At 36.9% G+C, this 24,186-nt stretch overlaps 3 protein-coding genes and 1 pseudogene across 3 annotated transcripts; 2 read left to right on the top strand and 2 right to left on the bottom strand.

The window, feature by feature from the left end:
• The first annotated feature begins 2,687 nt into the window (after positions 1-2,687).
• On the top strand, positions 2,688-7,115 carry LOC137720177 (shaggy-related protein kinase theta-like). Its single transcript, XM_068459194.2, has 13 exons — positions 2,688-3,132; positions 4,191-4,457; positions 4,590-4,682; positions 4,812-4,871; positions 4,983-5,255; positions 5,350-5,424; positions 5,573-5,629; positions 5,724-5,864; positions 5,952-6,002; positions 6,090-6,185; positions 6,272-6,355; positions 6,444-6,546; positions 6,627-7,115. The coding sequence occupies exons 1-13, from the start codon at positions 3,070-3,072 to the stop codon at positions 6,686-6,688; spliced, it is 1,425 nt and encodes a 474-aa protein (XP_068315295.1). The 5' UTR covers positions 2,688-3,069; the 3' UTR covers positions 6,689-7,115.
• Positions 7,116-7,451: 336 nt separating this feature from the next.
• On the bottom strand, positions 7,452-10,127 carry LOC137719829 (pentatricopeptide repeat-containing protein At1g11290, chloroplastic-like; annotated as a pseudogene).
• A 3,148-nt stretch (positions 10,128-13,275) lies between these two features.
• Positions 13,276-17,341, top strand: LOC137720776 (E3 ubiquitin-protein ligase At4g11680). The gene is made up of 5 exons (XM_068459890.2): positions 13,276-14,280; positions 14,827-14,946; positions 15,049-15,181; positions 16,264-16,425; positions 17,045-17,341. Exons 1-5 carry the CDS (start codon positions 13,757-13,759, stop codon positions 17,219-17,221), a joined length of 1,116 nt encoding a protein of 371 aa, XP_068315991.1. The 5' UTR covers positions 13,276-13,756; the 3' UTR covers positions 17,222-17,341.
• Positions 17,342-20,305: 2,964 nt separating this feature from the next.
• On the bottom strand, positions 20,306-21,195 carry LOC137721415 (BON1-associated protein 2). Its single transcript, XM_068460507.2, has one exon. It carries the CDS (start codon positions 21,074-21,076, stop codon positions 20,540-20,542), a length of 537 nt encoding a protein of 178 aa, XP_068316608.1. The 5' UTR covers positions 21,077-21,195; the 3' UTR covers positions 20,306-20,539.
• Between the last annotated feature and the right edge of the window lie 2,991 nt (positions 21,196-24,186).

Here is a 24,186-nt window from a genome sequence, read left to right on the forward strand (position 1 = left end):
ATCAAGATTCTCAATGAAAGCACCAATTTGTGGATGCAAATTTCCGCATTCTTCTTTTTGGACGAAAATGCACCTGCAAAACAATTAACACCTAAGATGAAGGTCAAGAGCCTCACATGCCCACAATGAATTGGGGGGTCTTTGGCCAAAGAATCTTCGATGCCAAAGTTAGAATTTGTGAGAGAAAGTGTTTAGAGAATTTTAGGAGAAGAATGAACTTAGGTTTTTTGAGAAATGAGGGGCTATATATAGGGGTGTGGCCAGCCCTATTTGGGGAAATAGGGACCGGCCACTTATGGTGGTAATTTGGCTCTAATTGCAAGATATTATGCTACATAATATCTTGCAATCAATTAGGTAATTAGTCAATTAATTTTGGCAATTAAATAGGGACCGGCCACTTATGGTGGTAATTTGGATCTAATTTGTCTATACATTCTTGTATATACAAACAATCAATTAATGTTACTCACTACTACGATCTAATGGAATTCCTCTTCATTTGTAAGTAAGAGATCTTAGATTCGAATCTCGTAGATGGTGAATTTGATACCAAATTAAGTTGCCCATAATGTGGCTTAGTAGAACTCTCCCTTTCTCTTAGTGTAAAATATATTTTTGCACTAAAAAAAAAAAACCAATTAATGAAGAAAAAATATATGCATATGAGTATCTCATACTTGAAAAGTCAAGGTATGAGATTACCATAGGTTTTATTTTTTATTTTTTTAATCTCATACTCAATTCTTTCATATTCTCGTTCTTTAACATCATAAGTAAAAATGCCCTAGTTTTCTCAATAAAAAATTTACCATTTCTCGTTCATCTTCTACTTTTAAGTTGGACACAATTTTTTCATTTCTTCCCCTAATGCTCTAACATATTTATAAGATAGTGAATTATTCAATCTTAAAAACCAAACCAGGTCATAGTTTAAGAAAAAGACATCATATTCCCCATCATAGTTGGAGATAGTTGGACAAATTTTATTAAATTCGGAAACCAAAGTGTCAATGGTGAGTTAGAAATACTTCAACTACAAGTTGAATTTAAGTTGAGAAGTTAGCAATCAGATCACATTGGGTTGAAGATTGTGGGTTGTCTCACCTAAGTTCACACAAGATTTTCATATCATAATTTGCCTTTATAACTCAAACTTGTAATATCTAGTATATTAATCTGGATAATTGACAAAAATTATGTTCAATAAAACTTTTTGCGATTAAAAATATGCAGTTAGTACACCCACTTAGAAACTTGTGATATCCAAGGTGTTAGGTTGGTTGGCAAGTGGCAACTTGGAAATGTTGTAATGGCGCTAATGAAGTTTGGTTGGTAGAATGACCATAGAAATTATGAGTAAATTGTAGCTATGGTGCCTTAACTTTAACTCAATTGGAGTAATGGTCCCTTAACTAAAAATCTATTACCATTGGTCCCTCAACTCATCCAAACGTCCAGCTATGGTCTCTCAACTAAAAATCCATTACCATTGGTCTCTCAACTTTAATTCAACTGGAGAAATGGTCCCTTAATTTTAACCTAATTGTAGCAATGGTCATTCCAACATAACTCGTTTTGACAATTTTTTGACATAGTTGACGAAAAGGACCATAATTACACATTTTGAAGAGTTGAGGAACCCTAATTATATAAATGGTTATTCCAACATAACTTATTTTGACAAAATTTTGACGAAATTGATGAAAAGGACTATAGCTACACATTTTGATAAGTTGAGGGACCAATGGTAATGGATTTTTAGTTGAGGGACCATTGCTCCAATTTGATTAAAGTTGAGGGATCATTGCTACAATTTACTCTAGAAATTATAGACTCATACATTTCTTAACAATTGTTCAGTTCTTTGTCACTGTTGCACGAGTTAAATAGGCGGTTATTTAGGAGGCAGATTGTGTGCCCTCCTGTTTAGGTGCTGTTCTCATTCCCTTTTATTTTGTGCAGTCACGGTTAAGCTATGTCAACATTTTATATTGATTTTTTATAGAGATAATAAGATAAAAAACAATATAAATATAAAATATTAACGTGACTTAACCATGACCGCATAAATAAAAAGAAATGAGAATGACATCCAAACAGAAAGCTAGACAATATGCCTCCGGTTATTTAATCCTTAAAGCTAGCACACTGTGTGCTTTTTTTTTTTATCACTGTTGCGCGAGTTACGCGGTTAACACTTGAACTTTTCTAAATTTACTGAACTGCTCATTCAATTATTACACCAACAACGCCCTTCCCTTCAAATGACCTCCATCATTGCCTAAACACCTCATTACCTCTCACAAATTGGTTTACAACTAAAATTAACTATTTTAATTTTTTTTTTTTTTTTTTGCAATGCTCTTTTTTACTCAATATTTTTTAGGCAATGCCCTGCATTTTCCAATTCTTTTTTCTTAAAAAATAATAATATTTTTAAAAAACAATTTCGCATTTAAAAGGAAAATAGACCGATTCCTACGGTTAACGTGGCCAGCACAATTAATTAAGTAACCGTCCAATGACCAGTCAAAAAGGCACCTCAACGCGAATATTCCGTCACGGGCATTTCCGTAAATTTAATATGTCCTCTTCATCCGGAAAATCCGCAAACACGCGCCGTTTGATCCCCCATCAACGGCCGGAATTTAACCTTTGACCGAGGTACGATAAAGAAATGGTGCAAGGCTGGAACGAATGATTTTCTTCGGTCCAAGTTTGACCGCGGAATCAAAATTCCCAAAAAAAAAAAAAAAAAAAAAAAAAACAGCTAACAGACGGAGAGATAAATTCTAGAGAGAGAAGACTACAAAAGCAATTCTAGAGAGAGAAAACCTGAAAATTTTTAAAGAGAGAGAGGGGGGGAAGAAAGGGAGCTTGTGGTTTTTTTTCTTCCTTCCTTTCGTTTTGTGTGATTCTTCTCTTTGGGGGATTTGCAGAGAGAGAGAGACAGAGAGAGGAGAGGAGAGAGAAAGCTTGGCATTTCTCTCTCTTCTTTGACTTTTGTTCATTGGGAGGACATTCGAATTAGGGTTTTGGGTTGTTGAATCAGAGCAAGGAACGAAGATGAATATGATGCGCCGGCTCAAGAGCATTGCTTCGGGTCGGACCTCTGTTTCGTCGGACCCTGTAAGTTTTTGTTTCTTGTTTGTTTGTGTGTGTATTATTTTCATGTTTTGGTTTGGAGGATTTGAGCTTGTTTTGGTAGCTCGGAAAGGGAGGTAAATAAGGCAAAAATGTTGAATGTTTTGGTTTAGGGCGCTTTGGTTATGTGCAAAAACATGGTGGAGGATTTGTATGTAATTATTGATAACATCTACATATGTGTATTGTGGGGATTTGAAGGATCATTTGGTTTCCGTTGATTAGCGTTTGTATTTTGTATAAACTCTTTGGCCGCAGGGGGGTATGGATTTGCAATCTTGTGCATATATTTGATCAAAGTTGAAGGGAGATTTTGATTGTTGTTTTGTTACTTGCATATGGCTAAGGTGTTTAATGTTGGTTACTAGTTTTGATTGTCCTAGCATTTTTATCTTGCATTGTGAGTGTAATTATCTGTGAGCGTCGGATTTTGTTTGTGTTACCACGGATACTAGTGTTTTAAAACAGCATCCTTGTTCGGATTGGTGACGGAACAAATGACTACCTTTGGTTTTTCTACGAGGCATCACACGTAATGCCCACTTTGTGTATATGTATACAAAGTTGGAGGAAAATGCTTTTCTACGTCATGAATGCCGTGGCTGTTTGGGTTTGCACATCAATGAGTCAGAATGTTATTGTAGACAAGTATATTGGATTTCTTCTTATTTCCGGGGCAATGTTCAACCGAAGCATACCGCTAACCTTGAGGAATCTGTTTCAATTTGAGTTGTGGGATGGTTTTGCATGGCCTTTAATGCGCCCAGTTAGCGATCAGTTTTTTTTTTTCCAAACCTTTTCCTGGAATATGAATCTTCCGTGTTTATGTTAATGTTTGCATCTTAGTACTTTCCTAATTTTCTTGTGATGAAAGGATCACGTAGTGATCCATGCAGTTAGGGTAATAGGTGGACACACAACGGAGGCTGTGTGGTTTTTTTTTTTCTTTTCCACTATTTAGGGAATTGATTCTAATATAGCAAAGTTTAATTTTTTTGTTCTAGGGAATTGATTCTAATCTAGCAAAGCTTAATTTGTTTTAGGGAATTGATTCTGCCACAAAGAGAGCAAAGATGGATCAAGACAACGAGAAGAAGGCTAATAAACAACCAAATAGTGTTGAAAGAAGTGCCACTGGTCTAGAGCAGCATATGACTTCAACATCAGTGGAAACTGCTGCAAGCACATCCAGTGTGTCGTCAGTAGCTAAGACCGAGACCAAAGAAGTTAAATCTAGTTATGATCAGCTTCCCAAAGAAATGCATGAAATGAAAATTAGAGACGAGAAGGCCAACCACCATGATGACAAGGTATTTTTTTTGTTGATGTTGATTTTGTTTCTGTGATCTTTTCTTCCTCCATATGTGGCTTTATAAAAAAGGCATGTTTTAAACAAGCGAATATTAGTTACGGAATAAATGGTGTAAATTTGCCCTGTGCAGGATATGGAAGAAACCATTATAAATGGTAATGGAACAGAAACAGGTCATATAATTGCAACGACAGTAGGTGGTCAAAATGGGCAACCTAAACAGGTGTGCTTAGTAATTCTGCATTTTTTATGTTGTCTCCTAGGAAGCCCTCATGATTGTTCTTTTTTTTAATTTCTCTCTGCATGACCTTGTTTTCTGCGGGTTTTACTAATTTTTCATTTTCGGTTACAGACTATCTCTTACATGGCGGAGCGTGTAGTTGGTACTGGTTCATTTGGAGTTGTCTTTCAGGTAGTTGGAGTTATTTTCATTTGTTCATTATTTTGGTCTCTTTGGTTCCTGTTCCACTGATACAGATTTCAGGGTCATTTTGTTACCTTGCTTACGATATTTATTCTGCAGGCTAAGTGTCTGGAATCGGGTGAAGCAGTTGCGATAAAAAAGGTGTTGCAGGATAAAAGATATAAAAACAGAGAACTTCAAATTATGCGCTTACTTGACCATCCTAACGTTGTTCAATTGAAGCACTGTTTCTTTTCAACTACCGACAAAGACGAGCTGTACCTCAATCTTGTCCTCGAGTATATATCTGAAACAGTTTACCGGGTTTCAAAGCACTATATCAGGATGAACCAACATATTCCCATTATTTATGTGCAATTATATACGTACCAGGTAATTTTGGAATCCGTCTATTTTTTCTTCCATGTTGTCAGGTTGTTCTGATTCCTTTTATGGCTAAAAAGTTGAATTGTTTTCTATTTTGTAGATTTGTCGCGCATTAAATTACTTGCACCATGTTATTGGTGTGTGTCATCGTGACATTAAGCCACAAAATTTGCTGGTAAGGTTTTCTTACAATTTATATCAATTTGATTTGTGTTGATCATGTACGAACAAGAGTTAAATTTCTCATAGTAGTCCGACTTTAATTGATCTGAGATTGTATCTTCAGTCATCGTACTGACGCTGAGGTTCTGATGCATATGCAGGTCAATCCACACACGCATCAGCTGAAGATATGTGATTTTGGGAGTGCAAAGATGTTGGTATGTTTTGTATTCTGTGAATCTGGAGGTGCTTTGATGATATTTGGAATTGATGGTCTTGGAACTAATGAATTCTTTTATTTCTCATCTTTAGGTGCCAGGTGAAGCCAACATATCATATATTTGCTCACGATATTATAGGGCTCCAGAACTTATATTTGGGGCTACAGAATATACCACTGCAATTGATATGTGGTCTGTTGGTTGTGTATTTGCTGAGCTTCTTCTTGGACAGGTACGTGTATAGCGTGTCATTTTCTTATTTAACTTGTATGAGTTTGGGTTTGTTTTATTCTCATGGCTATTTCTGATATCTTTGCAGCCACTGTTTCCTGGGGAGAGTGGTGTTGATCAGCTGGTGGAGATTATAAAGGTAGGTTTGATGTAAACCATTTGTTTCTTGTCATGGTGATATTTGTGCTATTTTGTTTTCTCATCTTTCTTTTGGGTATTATTCTAGATTCTAGGGACACCAACCAGAGAAGAAATAAAGTGCATGAATCCCAATTACACCGAATTCAAGTTTCCTCAGATCAAAGCTCACCCATGGCACAAGGTCCGTTCAATATTTTAATTCAGTATTTATGGTCAATTGGATATATTAGTGCTGGTCGAAATCTTAATTGTGTTTGTAATCTTTAGATATTTCACAAGCGAATGCCCCCAGAAGCAGTGGATCTTGTGTCAAGACTGCTCCAGTACTCACCAAATCTACGTTGCACTGCTGTAAGAAAATGAACTTGCTTTTGATAAGTTTCGATTAACGTATGTGAAATATATAAGTCTTAATACTAAATTGTTTCCTTGTTTTTAGTTGGAGGCATGTGCTCACCCCTTCTTTGATGATTTGAGAGACCCAAACGTAAGCTTGCCTAATGGACGAGCATTGCCTCCTCTGTTCAATTTCACAGCTCAAGGTAAGATATTTCACCATTCTATGGCCTGGTTTTAGCTGTTGTCACCTCTAGTCTTTATCTTGATGTCGATCTCCTTGCAGAATTGGCTGGAGCACCCACTGAACTCCGACATCGTCTAATCCCGGAGCATGCTAGGAATTGATTTACGAACCTGAGGGGGTCACATAAGTTAACGAGGTAAATGCAGTTTTGATTGCTTGGATGCTCAGATGAGCCATGCTGCCTTGAACCCCAAGGGTCTGCTGTCTCTCGATCCTTTCAGTTCAGTCATGGAAGAAGTAGGCACTGGAGACTGTTTGTTCGAATGGATTTTGCGGGTGGAATTTTCAGGTGGATGGGAGCGGGGACTGCTTCGGCTTATTAGAGATTCCAAGACCAAATTTTTACAATGTATGTTGTACGCGTTGGCTGTGAAAGATGAGCTCATACATATAATGTTAAATCATGTTGTGACATGTAGTGTTTTGTGAGTAATGTGGAGACTGACTAAATTGGGATCATTTAGATAAAATTAGGTTCTCATTGTATACCGTTCCCCTATTGCACAGAAATTCAAAAATTCGACTTCATTTTCCGGTTTGCCTTTTCTTCTATTGCTTTTCTTGAAGAGGCACTTCTACGGGTGGAAAAGTTTATATTACCGTTTAAGTCGGTGTTCACTTGACTGTTATAGGATTGAGGGCGTCGATGGCCGCCCTCAATCTCTGAAGTGTTGCAGGTGGACGGGTCACGGTCCTTAGGAAGAGGAAGAGCACCGCGAACGAGCCATTTGGTGTTAACAGATGAACCTTATACCAGTAGTCATCACAAGTGCTGTTCCCTTGTTTGAAACGATGAAATCAATTTGAATCTCTTAATATAATATGCCGAAGAAAGAGCTTCGATATAAATTTCATCTAAAAAATTCGGATTGGTGCCCCTGTTGGTGTGGTTAGAACTTAGACGCCCAAAAGCAACAGCCAACTTCTCAGCGTGATATGCTAGGCCAAGCTCCTTTGCAAAATTCATATCCGGCTGCATCCGGGCAATCTTCGGATTCTTGCAGCATCTTCCCATCTAGCAGCTGCAGAACACATGTTAGATAACTGAACACAAGGCACATCATTTAGAGGCGCCAATTTAAGTAGGTTCGTTGCAGCCCGCTCTCCCAGTTCTATGTTCCCGTGTACACGACATGCAGTAAGTAGTGCCTTCCATACATTTCCATCTTGTTCCACAACCATTTCATTAACTAATACATCTGCCTCATTAAGCTCCCACGAGCGCTCCAAGAGGTCAATCATACATGCATAGTGCTCAGGACCTGGTTGTATTCCATAAACCCTACTCATTGATGACGACCAGCATGGCTCCAAGCAAATCATTTGAATTTGATCATAAAACTTTAGGGACTCCTTTCCTCTACCATTCGGGACATAACCAAGTAATCACATCTTGAACTTTCATAGAGTCGAAAACTCTATTTGCGTCTTCTATGCACCCGCTCTTTGCATGCATCGCTACAAAGGAATTATCTACTCATACGGATGTTTGAAGACAAGACTTAATAAAGTTTGCATGAATTTGTTGGCCAAATTCCAACAAATTCATGCAAACTGTCACAGGCACTCAAAACACTGGCCATGACAAATTGGTCGGGATAGGTCCCTCCAGTTCTCATCTCACAGAACAGTCTAAGTGCCTTTTCATGAGAGCCATTATGTCATAGCCTGTGACCAGGGAGGTCCATGAGATAACATCCTTGTCTGACATATGCGTAAACACCCTCAAGCGCCGCATCTATGTTCCCTTGTTAGAATTTTAGATTGTAAGGGAGAAGTATGGTGCAAGAATTGAACAAAAAACCGAAAGAATTCAAAGGAATTTCAGTCTGCAAAACATAGCAGCAGCACTGAGCATTTCATTCATACATTCATCATAAAAAAAACATACATTCGTATCTGCACGAATTGCAGATAGTACATGTCCTTGAATTCACAGCTGAATTTGTAAATCTCAGCCTTTCACTTGTTCTAATCCTAGCCTCGCATCCGTTCTAAGTGACTAGGACTTCACCTACTACCCTTATATATAAAACTAGCCGTTATACTTCAAATGGAAACTAGCCGTTGGAACCAATAGCAACACTTGGACTTCTTGGTTCTGCTATCGAACCCTCAAGGCTGCAAAAACAGCTTATATTTCAACACCCATGCTTAGCATACATATATCAACAAGAGCATTTCCCACGAGTTAATAAAACCTCAAACCGGCCTCGACTATCGGACAATGAGTAGGCATTGCATTTTTCATGTCCTTCAAAGCGGCAAAGGAGTTTAGAACAGATAGGTACGTAAAGTGATCAATCTTCATTTCTTTTGCCAACCCTGCCTTAGACACCCCACAATCATGGAGTTCCAAGAAACAACATCGTCAGCCTCCATGCTTCTTAATGCCTTCTTTGCACCACTACGATCTCCACATTTGACATACATGTCAACCAAGGAGCTTTGGACAAACACATTAGCCCCGAAATCACTCTGAACATTGTATCTGTGCCCCTGAGCCCCGAAACTATGCGCTAAGACTAACGCAGAAGCTGTCAATACACTAGGGAACGTAAACTGATTGGATTTCAACTCCTTTTGTTCGCATGTCTCGAAAACATTTCCTCGATTTAAAGCCATCACCATTTTGAGAGTACCCAGTAAGCATGACAGTCCGCAAAACGTGGTTTTTCCTATCCGGCAGAGTCTCGGAGAGATACTGATCAGCTTCCGAAATGCGCTTGCACTTTGCATACATGCATGTTCACCAAACCCGTGACAACGAAAACATTAACGTCAAATTGGACCTTTGTCATATAACCATGAACAAGTTTACCTGTTCGGAGCAAACCTAATGTTGAACACAACCTCAAGAGTCTAAACTGTATGAAACACCGCACAATTAGTATATCCAATGCGCCTACGTTCACGGGAAATTTTTCGGGGCTTCGGCCTTATGCCAGGTGGTGCTCCCACCAATGGGAATTTGACACCGAAAGCTTTTAAGAATTTATTTAATTAGAAGAAAGGAAAGAATATCTAATTGAGTACCCGAAAAATTTCTCTTACGCTCACGTTCACTTTGTATACTAAACTTTCAAAAGAACAAAAAAAGTTCTACATTTGTTTAAAAAGAGAAAACAAGGTTTCGGTTGTTTCTTCTTGTCTACAAAACAACTTGATAATTCTTTTGTGAAAGAGAGTGGTGTTCTTAGAATGTCATCCTACAACAGCTTTATAAAAACATGTTTTGTCTTTATGCTAATGCTAAGAAGGTAAAATTTGTAAACTAAATGATGTGTTATTAATAGGAATGAAAACATTTAAATACTAAACTAATCATCAACTTCTATGTCCTTTAGTTTTTAAAATGTTATCTACAAATTTAATCTCCCTAACATTACCCTTTTGTTCGAATACTTTGTTATATTTCTTAACTCACGTAATAAGAAAGAGATTTCCACTTGCGCTCATTTCTCGTTGTGCATACTCCCTTAAGAAGCGATCTTCATTTATTACAAGAAATGGAGACGAGTTATGGAGCCCACTCACCATTCTTCTTCAACGATCTGAACTGATCATTTAATTTTAAAAATATTAGTAAAATTGGAAATGATTAAGAAATCTAATTGTGGTGATCGAAATTAATGAATGTAGTGTTCTAAAAAAATATCGAAATTTCACGATGAGAATTATATGAGTAAATGATTTGGATTAAATGAGTTTTTTTGGAAGAATGATCTTTGAAAAGACTTACAACTTAGATAGTTCAGGGTATTGTAAAAGAACATGAATTGTGCCCTAAACCCTTTAAAGAAAATGAGGATCCATCTCCTTAAAGGATAAAATTAAAGATCAACATTTGAAAAGAATAAAAATGTGTATGATAATAATAATTTAGGGAGTTTTAACGAAAAGCTCACGGTACTGTTCACTTTAACGAAAAACCATATTTTAACACTAAAAAGTCAATCATGGTACTATTCACTTTACCTTTTATTTTATCATTATCATTAAAACTCAAAATTTTCAAGTAATTTTTCATTAGTTTTCCTAATAATTTATCATCCTATCCGTTTCAATATTCTTATTTTGGAAAAGAGATTGTTATTAATTAAAATGAATTAATGTATGTCACATCCCGGCCCGGGCGGGATCACTTCCCGGGTCCGCTCCACCACCGTAGCACGATATTGTCCACTTTAGGCTTACCATTCCCTCATGGTTTTGTTTTTGGGAACTCACGAGCAACTTCCCAGTGGGTTACCCATCATGGGATTGCTCTAGCCCATTTTCTCGCTTAACTTTGGAGTTCCTACGGAACCCGAAGCCAGTAATCTCCCAAAAGGCCTCGTGCTAGGTAGAGATGAAAATATACATATAAGGATCACTCCTCTGGGTGATGTGGGATGTCACAATCCACCCCCCTTAGGGGCCCGACGTCCTCGTCGGCACATTCGCGACCAAGGTTAGGCTCTGATACCAAATTGTCACATTCCGGCCCGGGCGGGACCACTTCCCGGGCCCGTTCCACCACCGTAGCACGATATTGTCCGCTTTGGGTTTACCATTCCCTCACGGTTTTGTTTTTGGGAACTCACGAGCAACTTCCCAGTGGGTTACCCATCATGGGATTGCTCTAGCCCATTTTCTCGCTTAACTTCGGAGTTCCTACGGAACCCGAAGCCAGTGAGCTCCCAAAAGGCCTCGTGCTAGGTAGAGATGAGAATATATATATAAGGATCACTCCTCTGGGCGATGTGGGATGTCACAATGTACTTCAACAACTTGGTTCAACTTTTGATTCCATGTTTAAGGGTGAGAAGGATGCTGATATTATGATTGATAGCATGATATTGGATATACGGCAGCTAGCTATGCAAATGGAATCCATTGAGTTCTCATCTGTGCCTCGGTGATGCCTCATTCGATGGCTTCGTTTGTGAATAGATAGGGGGACAACCATAGATAGAGCTTGATTTTTCTTTAATTTCTATAACATTTCTATTCAATTTTAATTTTAATAGAATTTTATCGTTTGAAAAAACAAAAGAAAAAAACTTAAGCACGTATATACCAAAATGTACCAAAATATATTAAGTGAATTAATACACTTAAATGAATAACACATATTAACCAAATACATTATAAAAAAATAGTCTACCGAAATGTTCTGAGAAAAAAATGAACCAAGATGAATCGAATGACAATTATGGTTTAAAGCATTACCATGAGTGAACACATGGGTATCATACGAAGAAAATGGGTGATAAAATTTCAAAATAGAAAAAATATATGAGGTAATAATTAAAAGTGATTTTGTTTTATAACAAAAATGTTATTCTTACTGGGGAACATTTTTACTCACCATCATAAACTTTGACGTATGCTTACCGTACACTTAATCATCTGCTATGTGTTATTTCACTTAACTTTAGTTTATTTTTTATTATCTATTTGTATCATATCTCTAAATATATATGGAATCCACATGTATTTATAAACTCTATCTTTATTAGATCGATGATAAAAATAGATAGTAAGTGTACTGTTTCTATTTTTAAGGATAAGAGTGAAATTTTTGAAAAATAACTAAAATAAAATTATATTATTATATAGAAGCTACTTGCCAGTGTGGAGTTGATGAAAAACATTTGGGCGGGAAGTTAACAAGGAGATGGCGGCAGCAGGGCAGGAAACAAGACAGTTGGAGCGGGCGTGTGTCGTACAATCTTTAATCTTATCCCAACTCATGAAAAGCATTTCGAGTTCGGACAATTACACTTACATCACTATTCATAACGTAAAACTACTCAACCTGTACTCTTGTTTTAAGTTACGAGAAATGCAAAGAAGATTCTTCATGAACTTTCTTCCACCTTATGCTTTTAGTATAATATTTTATAATAGTAGCATGAAAATCGACGTAAAGTTATAAGATGACAGAGAATTCTTAAAGATTCTCACTTTAAGAAAGTCTCGTTGACATTTCTCTTAAATTATTGTGTTATAATAATTAGCTAAAGTTTTAACATAGTGGCCAAAACAAGGTGATAAAAAGTAGGATTTCTAAATCAGAGTATAATACTGTAAAACCTCATACAGCGGTACTCTATATTATGAATAATCTCTATTTAGTTATAAAAAATAAAAAATAAAAAATTGGTCTTAACTTTCTTTACATTGTAAACAGAAGTCTTAAATTCAAATTTTTTTTTTTTTTTTTTTCATATCGATAAAAGTTAGATATGAAATTTGAACTATTACATGTTACAAAACGTGCGAGTTTAATTTGAAATTTGTTTTAAATTTATGCGCTCTTTACATTGTTAAAATTTAAATACATTATTTGAACTATCATATTTACAAAAAACGTGCATTAAGTTTACGTGGCATCTTAAGTTTGAATGTGTTCGACCGTTAGAGCAATATCAACGCGGACGATTGATTGCAGTATTCAACTGTTTAATAAAATGCGCGAATTTACATAGCATTGAAAATTTGAATACATAAGACCGTTAGAACCATATCAACGCGAACGATTGATTGCAGTACTCAAATATTTAATAAAACGCGCGAATTTACATAGCGTCGAAAATTTGAATACATGTGACTCAATTGATCAATGAAAGGGGTGAGGATTTTCTTTCTTGCCAACAAATGCTACGAAATTTATTTGCCAAATAAGTATTGCTTGGGAATTGCTCTCAAAGGAAATATGAACTGAAACGCACAAAGCCAACCAGCATGACTAGAACTGCAAACCTGAAAGAAACAGGAGCTTACAGACTTCAAATTTGAAAAGAACAAGAGATAAGAACAAAAGCAGTTTTAGTCCCAAACAAAACCTCCATCAATTCAGCCTGAAAAATTCCAAAATCCTACTTGAGAAACCCAACTCAGCTGCCACTCTGCACCAGCAACTCCTCTTTAAAACCCTCTCTCTCTCTCTCTCTCTTCCCCCTCGAATGCTTCATTTTAAACCTTCAGCTATCTCTCTCTAGACTCCAGAATCCCCCAAACCCAATTTCCAGCTCCCAAAAAGCTCTCACCTTTACCCTTCAAATTGTTCAATCCAATGAATCACAGCAACCCAAATAAATAAATTTGAGTCCGACCCCTTGAAAATCACAAACCCAATTCCCGAAATCAAACCCGTTTCGAAAGCCCTTTGCTATATCGTGATGAATTCTGTAGACACTCACCCACTCATCGGCTACTCAATCGGCGACGAGCTCTTCCAAAACCGGCGGCTCATGCGGCACGGCCCGCCACCATTGCGAGGCGCGATGCGAATCCTTTCGCGCGTCAGCGGGCGCCAAATGAGGCTGCGCGAGCCGTCGGTTCGGGTCCGGGAGAACGCGTTGGAGGAGCTGGAAGAGCGGCAGAATTTCTGGGCTTACTCGAAGCCCACCATAATTCTGGACCTGCTGTGGAATTTGGTTTTCGTGATTGTTGGGTTCAGTGTGCTGGGGCTGAGCGTGGAGGAGAAGCCATTGGTGCCTCTGAGGATTTGGGTTGTTGGGTACATTTTGCTGTGTGTTGTTCATGTTGGGTGTGTGGTTGCGCAGTATCAGAGGAGGCGCGAGGAGGGCGAGGCTGGTTCGGGTGAGGTGGGTTGGGGGAGTATTGGGAGTGAGAGTTCGGGGTCAGGGGGTAATGTTGGGGGTTATGGGGGTGAGCATGGTCTGGCTGATGATGATACAAGGTAAACAATTTTGGAGATTATAATTATTATTCTCAACTGTTTGTAGAAATTAGGATTAAAAGTACACACATCAATGACTTTATGATGTAAAAGTTTGAATTTTGATTCAAATGTTGCATGTATGATCAAATTTTTTAAAGTATACATTTATGCATGTGTTGTGATAATGTTATATGGAATAGTGGATAGGAAATTTCGTGTTCATTGGTTTAGTTCAACGGACATGGGAAGTATGGTTTCTAAGTCAGTATAAGAGGGTGTGCGTTTTTTCGAATTGTGGAGTAGTATTGCTGTTCATATATAGTTGCTCATTTGGCAAGCTTTTTATCTTTTTTTTTCAAATTAGTTCAATTCTGTTCTCTATTTAGATATGTACAATCGAGCAGGGTGTGCATTCTACGATGTCCTTTATCTGATAACTAAAGTCAGTCTGTTTTCAATTTTGCGGTGCATTTGTTGTGAATGTGATATTCTCCGCTTAGAACTAATCTTGTGTGCCTCTATGCCATGAAGTATATTTAACTATCTTCATTTTTTGTGCAACAGTGTCACCACGAGTCTGGAGTCAGCCATTAGCATGTTTTCATTTATATGGTGGAGCATTGGCTTCTACTGGGTGCTTAATGGCGGCCAGACTTTGCTATCCAGTTCACCTCGCCTTTACTGGTTACGATTGAACTGTTTTTACTCTGAAGTGGTTTCTTTTGAGTGATTGTCTTGAATGTGCGCACGTGTTTGAACTGTATACACTCTGCTCTTTTCTTGCAGGCTCTGTGTTTCATTTCTAGTTTTTGATGTCACCTTCATCATTGTATGTGTTGCTGCTTCATGTCTTGTTGGAATTGCAATCTGCTGCTTCCTTCCATGCATAATTGGAATCTTATGTGCTGTGACAGATCAGGTAGACCTCCATAAGGATTGTATGCAAGCTTTAGTTTATTGTCTAGAAAGAGTCAGCTATAATCTTTCCTCTGATCAATGTGACTTGAGCTGAATTAAAAATTTTTTGCTCTCATCTAAGCTTAAAATTCATGCTGTACGTGATTATATGATATACCTCTACATAGAGAATAAACAAAATGATACAGCATATTCAGTGATGATAGGAAGTTAGTAGATCTCGTCAATGCACGTGTCATGCACATTATGCACAAATATGGAAATATGTGAATGGAAACCAATGATACTTGACTATGCGGTGATTGGCCAATAGGATAATAGATTTGCTGGTCATTGTTGTGTTTTGTATGTTTGTGGTTTCTTATATTATTACAAAGTGTGAGAGCATCTCCAGTACTAAAGGGAGATGTATAGGCACATTTAGACCTCTTGTTCCAATGGGAGTTGTATTTGGGCTATAAAACCAGCAACTAGCCGACAAATGTATAAATAGTTGCAAATTTGCATCTGTTTTGCGTCGTACTTCGGAGGGCCCCACGAACGAAAACAAGTTCAAGAATGAGTGAAACGTGTGAAGCCAAGAGAAAGGAAAAATAAAGGGCAGTAATTACTTTCTTGATTTGACACTAAACTGCTGGGATTAAATTCCCAATATTACATCCTGTAAGTGCATCCAACCCACTGTAGTAAAATCCTCTATACATCCACTAGAGATGCAATTTTGGATGTAAAATGTGATTTTACATCCCAAATTTGCATCTCCCCATTGGACATGCTCTGATACATGTGAAGGCTGCTGATTCATAATCTCATTCGATATTTATAAGGAATTCTTACCTGTTGATGACTTCAATTCTCTCCTTGAATTTCATCACGAACCAGATGTGAACTCCCTATTTAAGTTGAAGCATTAGATCTCATGCTTTCTATTGTATGCCAATGTTTGAGTTTGAGTTTTCTGTAGAGACAATTAATTTGAATGAGGTGTCATTACACTTTCTGATCTTGCACTAGTGAATTAATTCGATTCTACTCAATCATATATGTAGTTATATAACTTCATACGACTTCTGGATGAAACAGGATGGGGCAACAGAAGAAGAGATTGATGGATTGCCAAAGTTCAAATTCAGAAGGGTAGGTGACTCAGAGAAAGTTAATGGTGAGGTCCAAGCTTTTGAAGGATTCATGGTCGAATGTGACACCAATGCACCAACTGAGCGTCCTATTTCCCTGGTTGATGCTGTAAGTTTCCTTGTGCCCTTATATCAGATCCCTACCGCTTCCTAATTGCTTATACTTATAGTTGTATTCTGTTATGTAATTTTGGCAGCTCATGCACCATATCTACCATAGCTGGTCCAGTAATAGGATTGTTGGTGCCATAGCTTTTCGTTCCAAACTTCTTTTGGATTTTGTTGATAGTCCTTCCCTTACAATCCCCCTCCCTTTCCAATTTCTTATAAAAGAGCATTTCACTAATGTTCTCCCTTAATCTGCTGCTGATTTCACCCCTTGAAACCCCACTGCCGATTTTCACCCCAAACTTTTATATCGGCCAGTCCCCGTCCCCACTACCTTCATGTTTACCCACATTCCATCCCCATTTTTTGTCCAAAAATGTCACATGCCGGTCATTTAATGTGAAGCTTTCAATAAAAAGTTAGATGAAACACGGGGAACATGATCGTAGGTGGGAAACCGGCCATATACAATAGTTTTGGGTTAAACCATACAAATCTTGTCTCTGGATATCTAATGTGCTCCCAAGTGATCATTTGACGTTTGATTTGGCAATTCATCACTGTGAAAAAGTATACGACTAGACGGCCCTCGTGACATGAATATTTTTCGTAAATTGCAGGAATGCTGCATCTGCCTTTCTGTCTACGAGAATGGAGCAGAACTACGCGAGCTTCCTTGCCTTCATCACTTTCACTGCACTTGCATAGACAAATGGTTACATATCAATGCTATCTGCCCTATGTGTAAGTTCAACATTTTGAAGCCTCATGACCGACGTGAAATCGGGCAAGTGTAAACGGGCTCAAATATATCGATATTAGGGAAACCGAAATCGATATGTTATGTGTATTAAGTTAGTGTAAACTAACTTGTTATAATGCTAAATAAGAAAATAAAATATATGGTGCTTAATTAATGCGTGGGGGATTATTTTTCATGAAGGATTAGGCATTAAACAAAAAGATTTGGGTAAACATTCAAGTAGACATTTTTATGTTTAAAAGAAAATTGGATAGGTCCCTAAATTTTAGTGTAATTTGAGCTTTGGTCCATTAATTAAAACTTCATGAGCATTGATCTTTGAACTTATCACATTGTAAGGCAATGGATTTTTTGGGTAGATCTGTTAAAACTTTCATTTCCTATCTTTCGTTTAATGAAAGTTTTAATGGTTTTACTCGAAAGAACAATTCATGAAATTTGAGCTTATGGACCAAAACTTCTATTGGGCCACAAATTTTGAAGGTAGCTAGTAAATCAACGGCGAATGGGAAATTATTGTTAGAAAGTGGCAGATTGTCTAGGTGGTTAAGGGCATCTTCTTCAACTCATTGCGATCCGGGTTCAAATCCTCTCCTATCCCCCTCTAGTGTAGATTAGTATTTTGTTTGGTCAAACATAGTGAAGGTTAGTACAGAATATTGTTTGTATTGAGAAACAACCAACAGGAGAAGCTCACATGGCTGAACATGATAAGCTTGGAGTATCGCTATATGGATGTTCCGCCGTTTACATTGACATGTTTCTCCCAACCCTTGGTGCTTGTTTCTTGGAGAGTCCTCTCTCTAGGGAGGGTAATTCAAATTGTTAAACCCGATAATCGTAGATAACTGTTCGAATAAAACGGATTTTGGATGAAAATTCGATTATATTTTGGATATGAGGAAAAACTGGAAATATTATTCGGTGATAGTTTCGATATGGTTATAGGGTTCCCAATCCATATCCGTTTCCAAAACTGACCCGAATAGTACATATTATATATAATATGATTTATATTATGATAATATAATACTATATTTACCGAATCCATTACCTGGAGAATTACAAGCTTTGCATTTAATTTGTGGGAAAGTTCAAAAGTTTTGAATCAAAACTAATGAGAATTCAATGCTGCTTATGGAAGAGATCAAAGATCAACCAATATCATCAATGTATATAATATCTTATAATGACAAAATTAGTATCTATTATGTTATAATGCGTCAATTAAATGAATATATCTTTGGTATTGACGAAGATAGAAATAACCGATAACCGATAAGAAATCTATTTCCCGGTAGATATGATTATGGATCATTGCCGACAATTAATTTGTAATTATAAATATAGTTAATTTTCGTAGTTACGGTATAGATATAATATTTCCGTTCTATTTGTTGCCATTCCAATCGCTTTTCCCTCTTGTTTATTTAACAATGACGCAAAGCATATGACTTTTCAGAAGGCCAACCGGTAATAAAGTCAAAGGTGGTTTGCGTTACTGGACCGCCGCCGCTGGCGGCTGCCTGATTCAAATTTCAACAGTAAAAACTTGTTGATTCCTCCGCCTTGTAAATAGTATTATTATAATATATACTAGCATTTGTCTACACATTTTGTGTATGAACACATTTTTTTAGAAAATGAGATGGAGAGAGGGAGAAAGAGAGAACCTGGGGGGAGTGGTAGGTTTCTGCTTCTGGGTTATTTTTTTATTTATTTTTTATTTTTAATATCGGAGTTATTTTAACATCACTGGTAGGTGAGATTTCAATAAAAAATAGTAAAATTTGGACATGTGAAATTACATTATTATCCATCATTTTTTTGGTTAATAGAAGATTAATTTGTCTTTTCATCTACTTTTAATTGATAAAAAATATTTCATTAATTAATAGAGATATACACCACCGGCAGCCGCCTGCTGCCGCATTGTAAATGCGTTGTGTAAGCATAAAAACAGAAGAAAAGGTGGACGGTGATATTGTAATTTACATGTCAATTTTCAAGATTAGACAATTTGGACTGCATGAAATTTGTATTGACCATCATCACAGAATTGCCTATACCTTAAGTCAATCGCAATAGTTTTTATAGTTTATTTTATCTATATATATAAAATGAGCACCCTAAAATGATGAAACATTCAAAATACCATAAATTGCCCTTTAAAAATTTCATAAATTACAATTGAACCAAAAGAAGCTAAAGTATTTAACCATATTTTTATTTTGAATGCATTTAATATTTAAAATTATAGAAAAAAAAAAAGAAACAAAAACAAAACCTCCCACGTTAGTGGGTGGTTTCATGTCTTTAATTCATTTCTTTTTTTTTAAAAAATAATTTTTTAAAAATATGTAAATTAATTATTTAAATAAAAAATATAAAAAGGTCAATTGCCACACTCAATAGTAATATTTATTATTTGAAAGAGATAGGTTCGAAGTTGTGACATCTTTCAATGACTTGGATGAAAAATACCTCCCGACTAAATTAATTCATTAATAATTAGTTTGATTTGGTTAAGCGGTTTAGCAGATATTCTTCAGTTTTCAAACATGTTCCAAATTCATATTACTACTAATAATCAATGTTTACGTAGACTAAAGAGAAGTAATGAGGAAATTAGGAGAGAAAAAACCAAGTATGAGATGAGATCAATCTAATTTACCATTTTCAAGTAGTGACTACATACTAAGATTATAGTAGGAAATTTGCATAATCTTTTATTTCGTTCACGAAAAAACCAACAATGGTCTCACAGCTTCCTATTTTTCTAAATAATTGCGAATTCCTCCCTTGAAGGCTCTCTCTCTCTCTCTCTCTCTCTCTCTCTCTCTCTCTCTCTATATATATATATATATATATATATATATATATATATGATGGAAATAAACTTCTTTTAGTCAAAAGGAAAACAATCAAGTATTGTAATTTGTAACAATGAATTCAATGATTGCATAAAATTTTCTTCAAGAACACAAAAGTCATTGAGTTTGCATTCTCATTAACCAGAGAGTAAAATTAGGTAGATCAATTTTTTAGATTACATTTGTAAATTATTATGTGTTACTAATAAAAATAAGAACATTAATCAACACTGCTAATTTAGTCATCAACAACCACGCTTTATAATTTATAAAATATAATTTAAATAAATGGTCTCTCTAACACTACTCTTAATGAGAAAAATCTAAATCCTCTAATATTTACACACAAAATTGTGAGTGGGACTCAAAAGAAAAAGAAGTTTGCACATAACTAAGCGCAATAACGTTCTAGCTTTCATACAGCCGGCCATACTTAATGAGATAATGTTTTGTTATTGTTGGTTTCTGCAGGTGAATCTTCAATAATTTTTCTGATAAGCACCGTACCAAACGGGAACTCCTATCGCAACGCCGCCGCCAGAATTATTGTTCCCAGCCGCCGGAAACCCCATTTTCGAGTGAGACGACGTCGTTGAACTTGAGCAAGCGTACATCTCCGGAACCTTCATTCTCACAGAAATATTAATAATCCCATTCCTCTCCCCCATGTGATCCCTCAGCCTGTAACTCAAAAAATGCAGGTAACCCTCCGGCACGTACCCACCTACAAAATCAGACGCCGGGATCGACGCCGTCCCGATCGTCCTGACGCCGTACGACGTCTTGCATTGGACCTCCACCGTGATGGACCCCGAGTGAGTTGGCATGTCGAGCACGAGCTTCTCGTTCCATCGAGGGTAGGAGCCGCCTTCAGTTTCCATTTCCGTGGTGCGAAACTGACTGTTGGTGTCGGTCCGGACGGTGACGGAGGCAATTTTCTTGATGGGTTTTCGATCTAATTTCAGATTCTCGGCGGAGATGACCGTGATCTCGAGCGTCCGGGAACTGGCTGCCATGGTGGATGAAGAGTGCGCGTTGAGAGGAACTAGGTGTGGGTAGGGAGGGGTTATATTGGAATAGGGGATGGGATTGTCTGCCCTCCGCTAACCATCCCTTTTCCATCCTATCGTTCAAATGCACAATTACGTAAAACGACATCAATATTTTATATTGATTTTGTTTTATAAATATAATAAGATAAAAAGTAATATAAATATAAAATAGTGACCTAACTTAATCGTAACCATTCAAATAGAAAAAGATAATAAGTGGAGGGCAGACAATCCCATCGTGGAGTAGGAGCGTTGAGGAAGGGTGCGAGAAAGGAGAGAGCAACAGCCACGTTTCTTCTCTGGAATCCGAACTGGACTACTATACAAAAATACGCGCCGTATTTTGAATGGATAAGAAAGTGAGTGGGACAAGTGCAATTCCTATTTGGGTTTGGGTGGTTTCCAAGTTGACTTTTGGGCCTTTAAATGGGTTATGAGTTTTTTAAGAGATAAACTTTTTTGTATTTATATATGTATGTATAAGTTACCGTAAATTAATTAACTTGTTGTAACTGCTAAATAAGAACGTATGGTAGATGGTAACAATGCTCAATGTGTGGAGGATTATGTTTCATGAAGTATTAGGCATAAGTAGACAAGTTTTTTAAAAGAGTTATATTAGGAGTAGTCGCTCACTTGTGTTGGTGTGAGTATCAATGTGATATTTTTTTTTTCGAATAATTTTGTTAGAGACATCTGTCTACGCATCATTGGTGTAGGTTTCATGGTAAGGCTGGTACAAATCTACAACATTTTGACAAAGGAACATGATCCTAACTGTATTATTTTTGTGAGAATCCTAAAGATCAGTTCATATTTTCCTTTGACAAAGAATTATGCCGGGGACATGTGGACTGCAAGAGTCTTTTATTACTATTGAATGGGTGCGGGGCAGCCTGTCGGCACATCGTAAATGAGTTGTGTAAGCATAAAAGTCGAGAAAAAGGTGCGGGCGTAGCTGTATATGTCATTTCAAGATTTCGGCTGCACGAGATGTGCATTGACTTTATAATCAGAGAGAGAGTTGCCTGGTGTCGTGTTTCATACAACATGAATTTTTTTGGTTCCTGTCCTTGTGCGCACTTTGGATTCATTATGAAAAACAAGCGGCTATGCACAAACTTGCGGCTCCACTTTGGATTATTTTTCAACAACTTCATAATTCTTATGACTTGATAATATAAATTATTTGGGAGAATAAGATATTACATTCTCGCATGACAAAATAAATATACGAGAGAGACTTTATTTTTAAAAATTTATCGAGATTTTATGTAATAAAATTTAACGCTTGGTAAAAAGTAATTAAGGGCATCTTCAAAGAAAAAAATACAAATTAGAGATGCAAAAATTATATTTACATTCCATTTTACATTATTTGCATATGCAAATGAAGAATCTACTTCAATGAGAATGTAAATTTGTGATCCCAATTAATTTTCTTTCTTTGATTAGTGGGGGACCTACACTAAAAATGTAAAGTTGTGAATGACAATGAATGATGTATTGGATTACTTGTGTTGTAAGCCACTTGTTTATCGAGTTGTTAACAATTTAAGTAATCTGATAGTCCTAATGAAATAAAGATTATGGAGTCTTATCCTTTGCAATTGACCTAAAGAAATCTGATGGATTTCGCGACTTTCGTAGCTGTTAATAGGCCGGCTAATAAGGAACCCCAATGGTATATAAATACTAGGTTAAGTCCCTGCTTCCATACGTTGAATTCCTCAGAATACTAAAACCTATTCATATAGTAGAGGGATATTTTGGAGTATTGGAAGGATAAGGCAACCTTGTGAACTCATCTTTTGTCATCTGGAAGAGTCATGTCTTTCGTATTCTACAGATAAGTTCAATATATTTAGTTCATCTCTATTTTATATTGATTTGTTTGTTCGTGATCCTAATGTCTTATTATTGTGATTTCAGAATATGTCTTACATGTGGTATCAGAGCCGCACAACACGTTTAGGGTCTGATATAAAGGTATAAGCAAAATTGTTTATTGAAGATGATTCACATACTAAAGAAAATTTGCTTATCGTTTTGGTTGGATGCCTTCTACTGTTCCATCTCATGAAATTTTTTTTTGATGCCTTCGCAATTTTGTGTTGGTGTGCAATGATTTTTCGTGGTTAATAATATATTTATTGGTCTGGGTGGTGACTATGCACACTGCTACCGTTGAGTAGTTTTCATGAAATTTAATTATTTATTTTTATGAGAAAAAGGTGCGGGGCAGCCTGTCGGCACATCGTAAATGTGTTGTGTAAGCATAAAAGTAGAGAAAAAGGTGCGGGCGCAGCTGTATATGTCATTTTCAAGATTTCGGCTGCACGAGATGTGCATTGACTTTATAATCAGAGTGAAAGAGAGTTGCCTGGTGTCGTGTTTCAGAGCAACTCCACCGTAGGTGGATGCTCGGGGGACAGGTCCAAGGTCCTCTCGACCGGCTCCAGCGTGAAGGAGCCCGCGTGGAGGTGGAGGCCCGAGCTCTAGGTCCGTGAAGAATTGCCAGCCTGAGAGCCCGAGTGGATGTGACGCCAGGGCTGATGTCAGCCTGGCGTCAGGCCTTTTTTTAATTTTTTTGTCAGGCGCATGCACCCCACTCGTGCGTGGGAGCGCGTCGCCGACACAATTTCAGAAAAATCAACTCCCTTTTCAGATTCAAAAGTTACAGTTGGGAAGCCACGTGGCTTCCCACGGTCCGTTCGATCTCAACGGCTCTTTAACTTGGACCGTTCGATCTCAACAGTAAAAAAAAAAAAAAGTCTTATTTAATATCCACCGTTCGATCTGAGATCAACAGTCGATATTAATATGCTTTATAAATAAATAAATAAATAAATAAAAGAAAAAATAGTTTTAAAATTAAGAAAAGTTACTGTTGTGGCACGTGGCACAATCTGGAGTGTTGGAATTCAAATTTTTTAATATCCAACGGCAAAGATTAATTAGTTGAATAAAAATTTAAAAAAAATTGTAAAAAAATTGTAAAAAATTCGAAAAAAAATTGTTTTTACTTTTCTATAAATACCTTCTCATTATCATCTACCTTACACCACATATTT

This window comes from Pyrus communis, chromosome 1 (genome assembly GCF_041283825.1).
Source record: "Pyrus communis isolate YQ-2024b chromosome 1, ASM4128382v1, whole genome shotgun sequence".
Taxonomy (NCBI): domain Eukaryota; kingdom Viridiplantae; phylum Streptophyta; class Magnoliopsida; order Rosales; family Rosaceae; genus Pyrus; species Pyrus communis.

What these genes read in the sequence shown, in the direction of transcription:
- LOC137721415 (XM_068460507.2), bottom strand. Translation starts at nt 21,076, where the DNA reads ATGGCAGCCAGTTCCCGGACGCTCGAGATCACGGTCATCTCCGCCGAG.
- LOC137720177 (XM_068459194.2), top strand. Translation starts at nt 3,070, where the DNA reads ATGAATATGATGCGCCGGCTCAAGAGCATTGCTTCGGGTCGGACCTCT. An exon ending in TGCAATTATATACGTACCAG is followed by an intron (nt 5,256 to 5,349) that starts GTAATTTTGGAA and finishes TCTATTTTGTAG; the next exon opens with ATTTGTCGCGCATTAAATTA. An exon ending in CTGAGCTTCTTCTTGGACAG is followed by an intron (nt 5,865 to 5,951) that starts GTACGTGTATAG and finishes ATATCTTTGCAG; the next exon opens with CCACTGTTTCCTGGGGAGAG.
- LOC137720776 (XM_068459890.2), top strand. Translation starts at nt 13,757, where the DNA reads ATGAATTCTGTAGACACTCACCCACTCATCGGCTACTCAATCGGCGAC. An exon ending in CTGGCTGATGATGATACAAG is followed by an intron (nt 14,281 to 14,826) that starts GTAAACAATTTT and finishes TTTGTGCAACAG; the next exon opens with TGTCACCACGAGTCTGGAGT. An exon ending in AGTTCACCTCGCCTTTACTG is followed by an intron (nt 14,947 to 15,048) that starts GTTACGATTGAA and finishes CTTTTCTTGCAG; the next exon opens with GCTCTGTGTTTCATTTCTAG.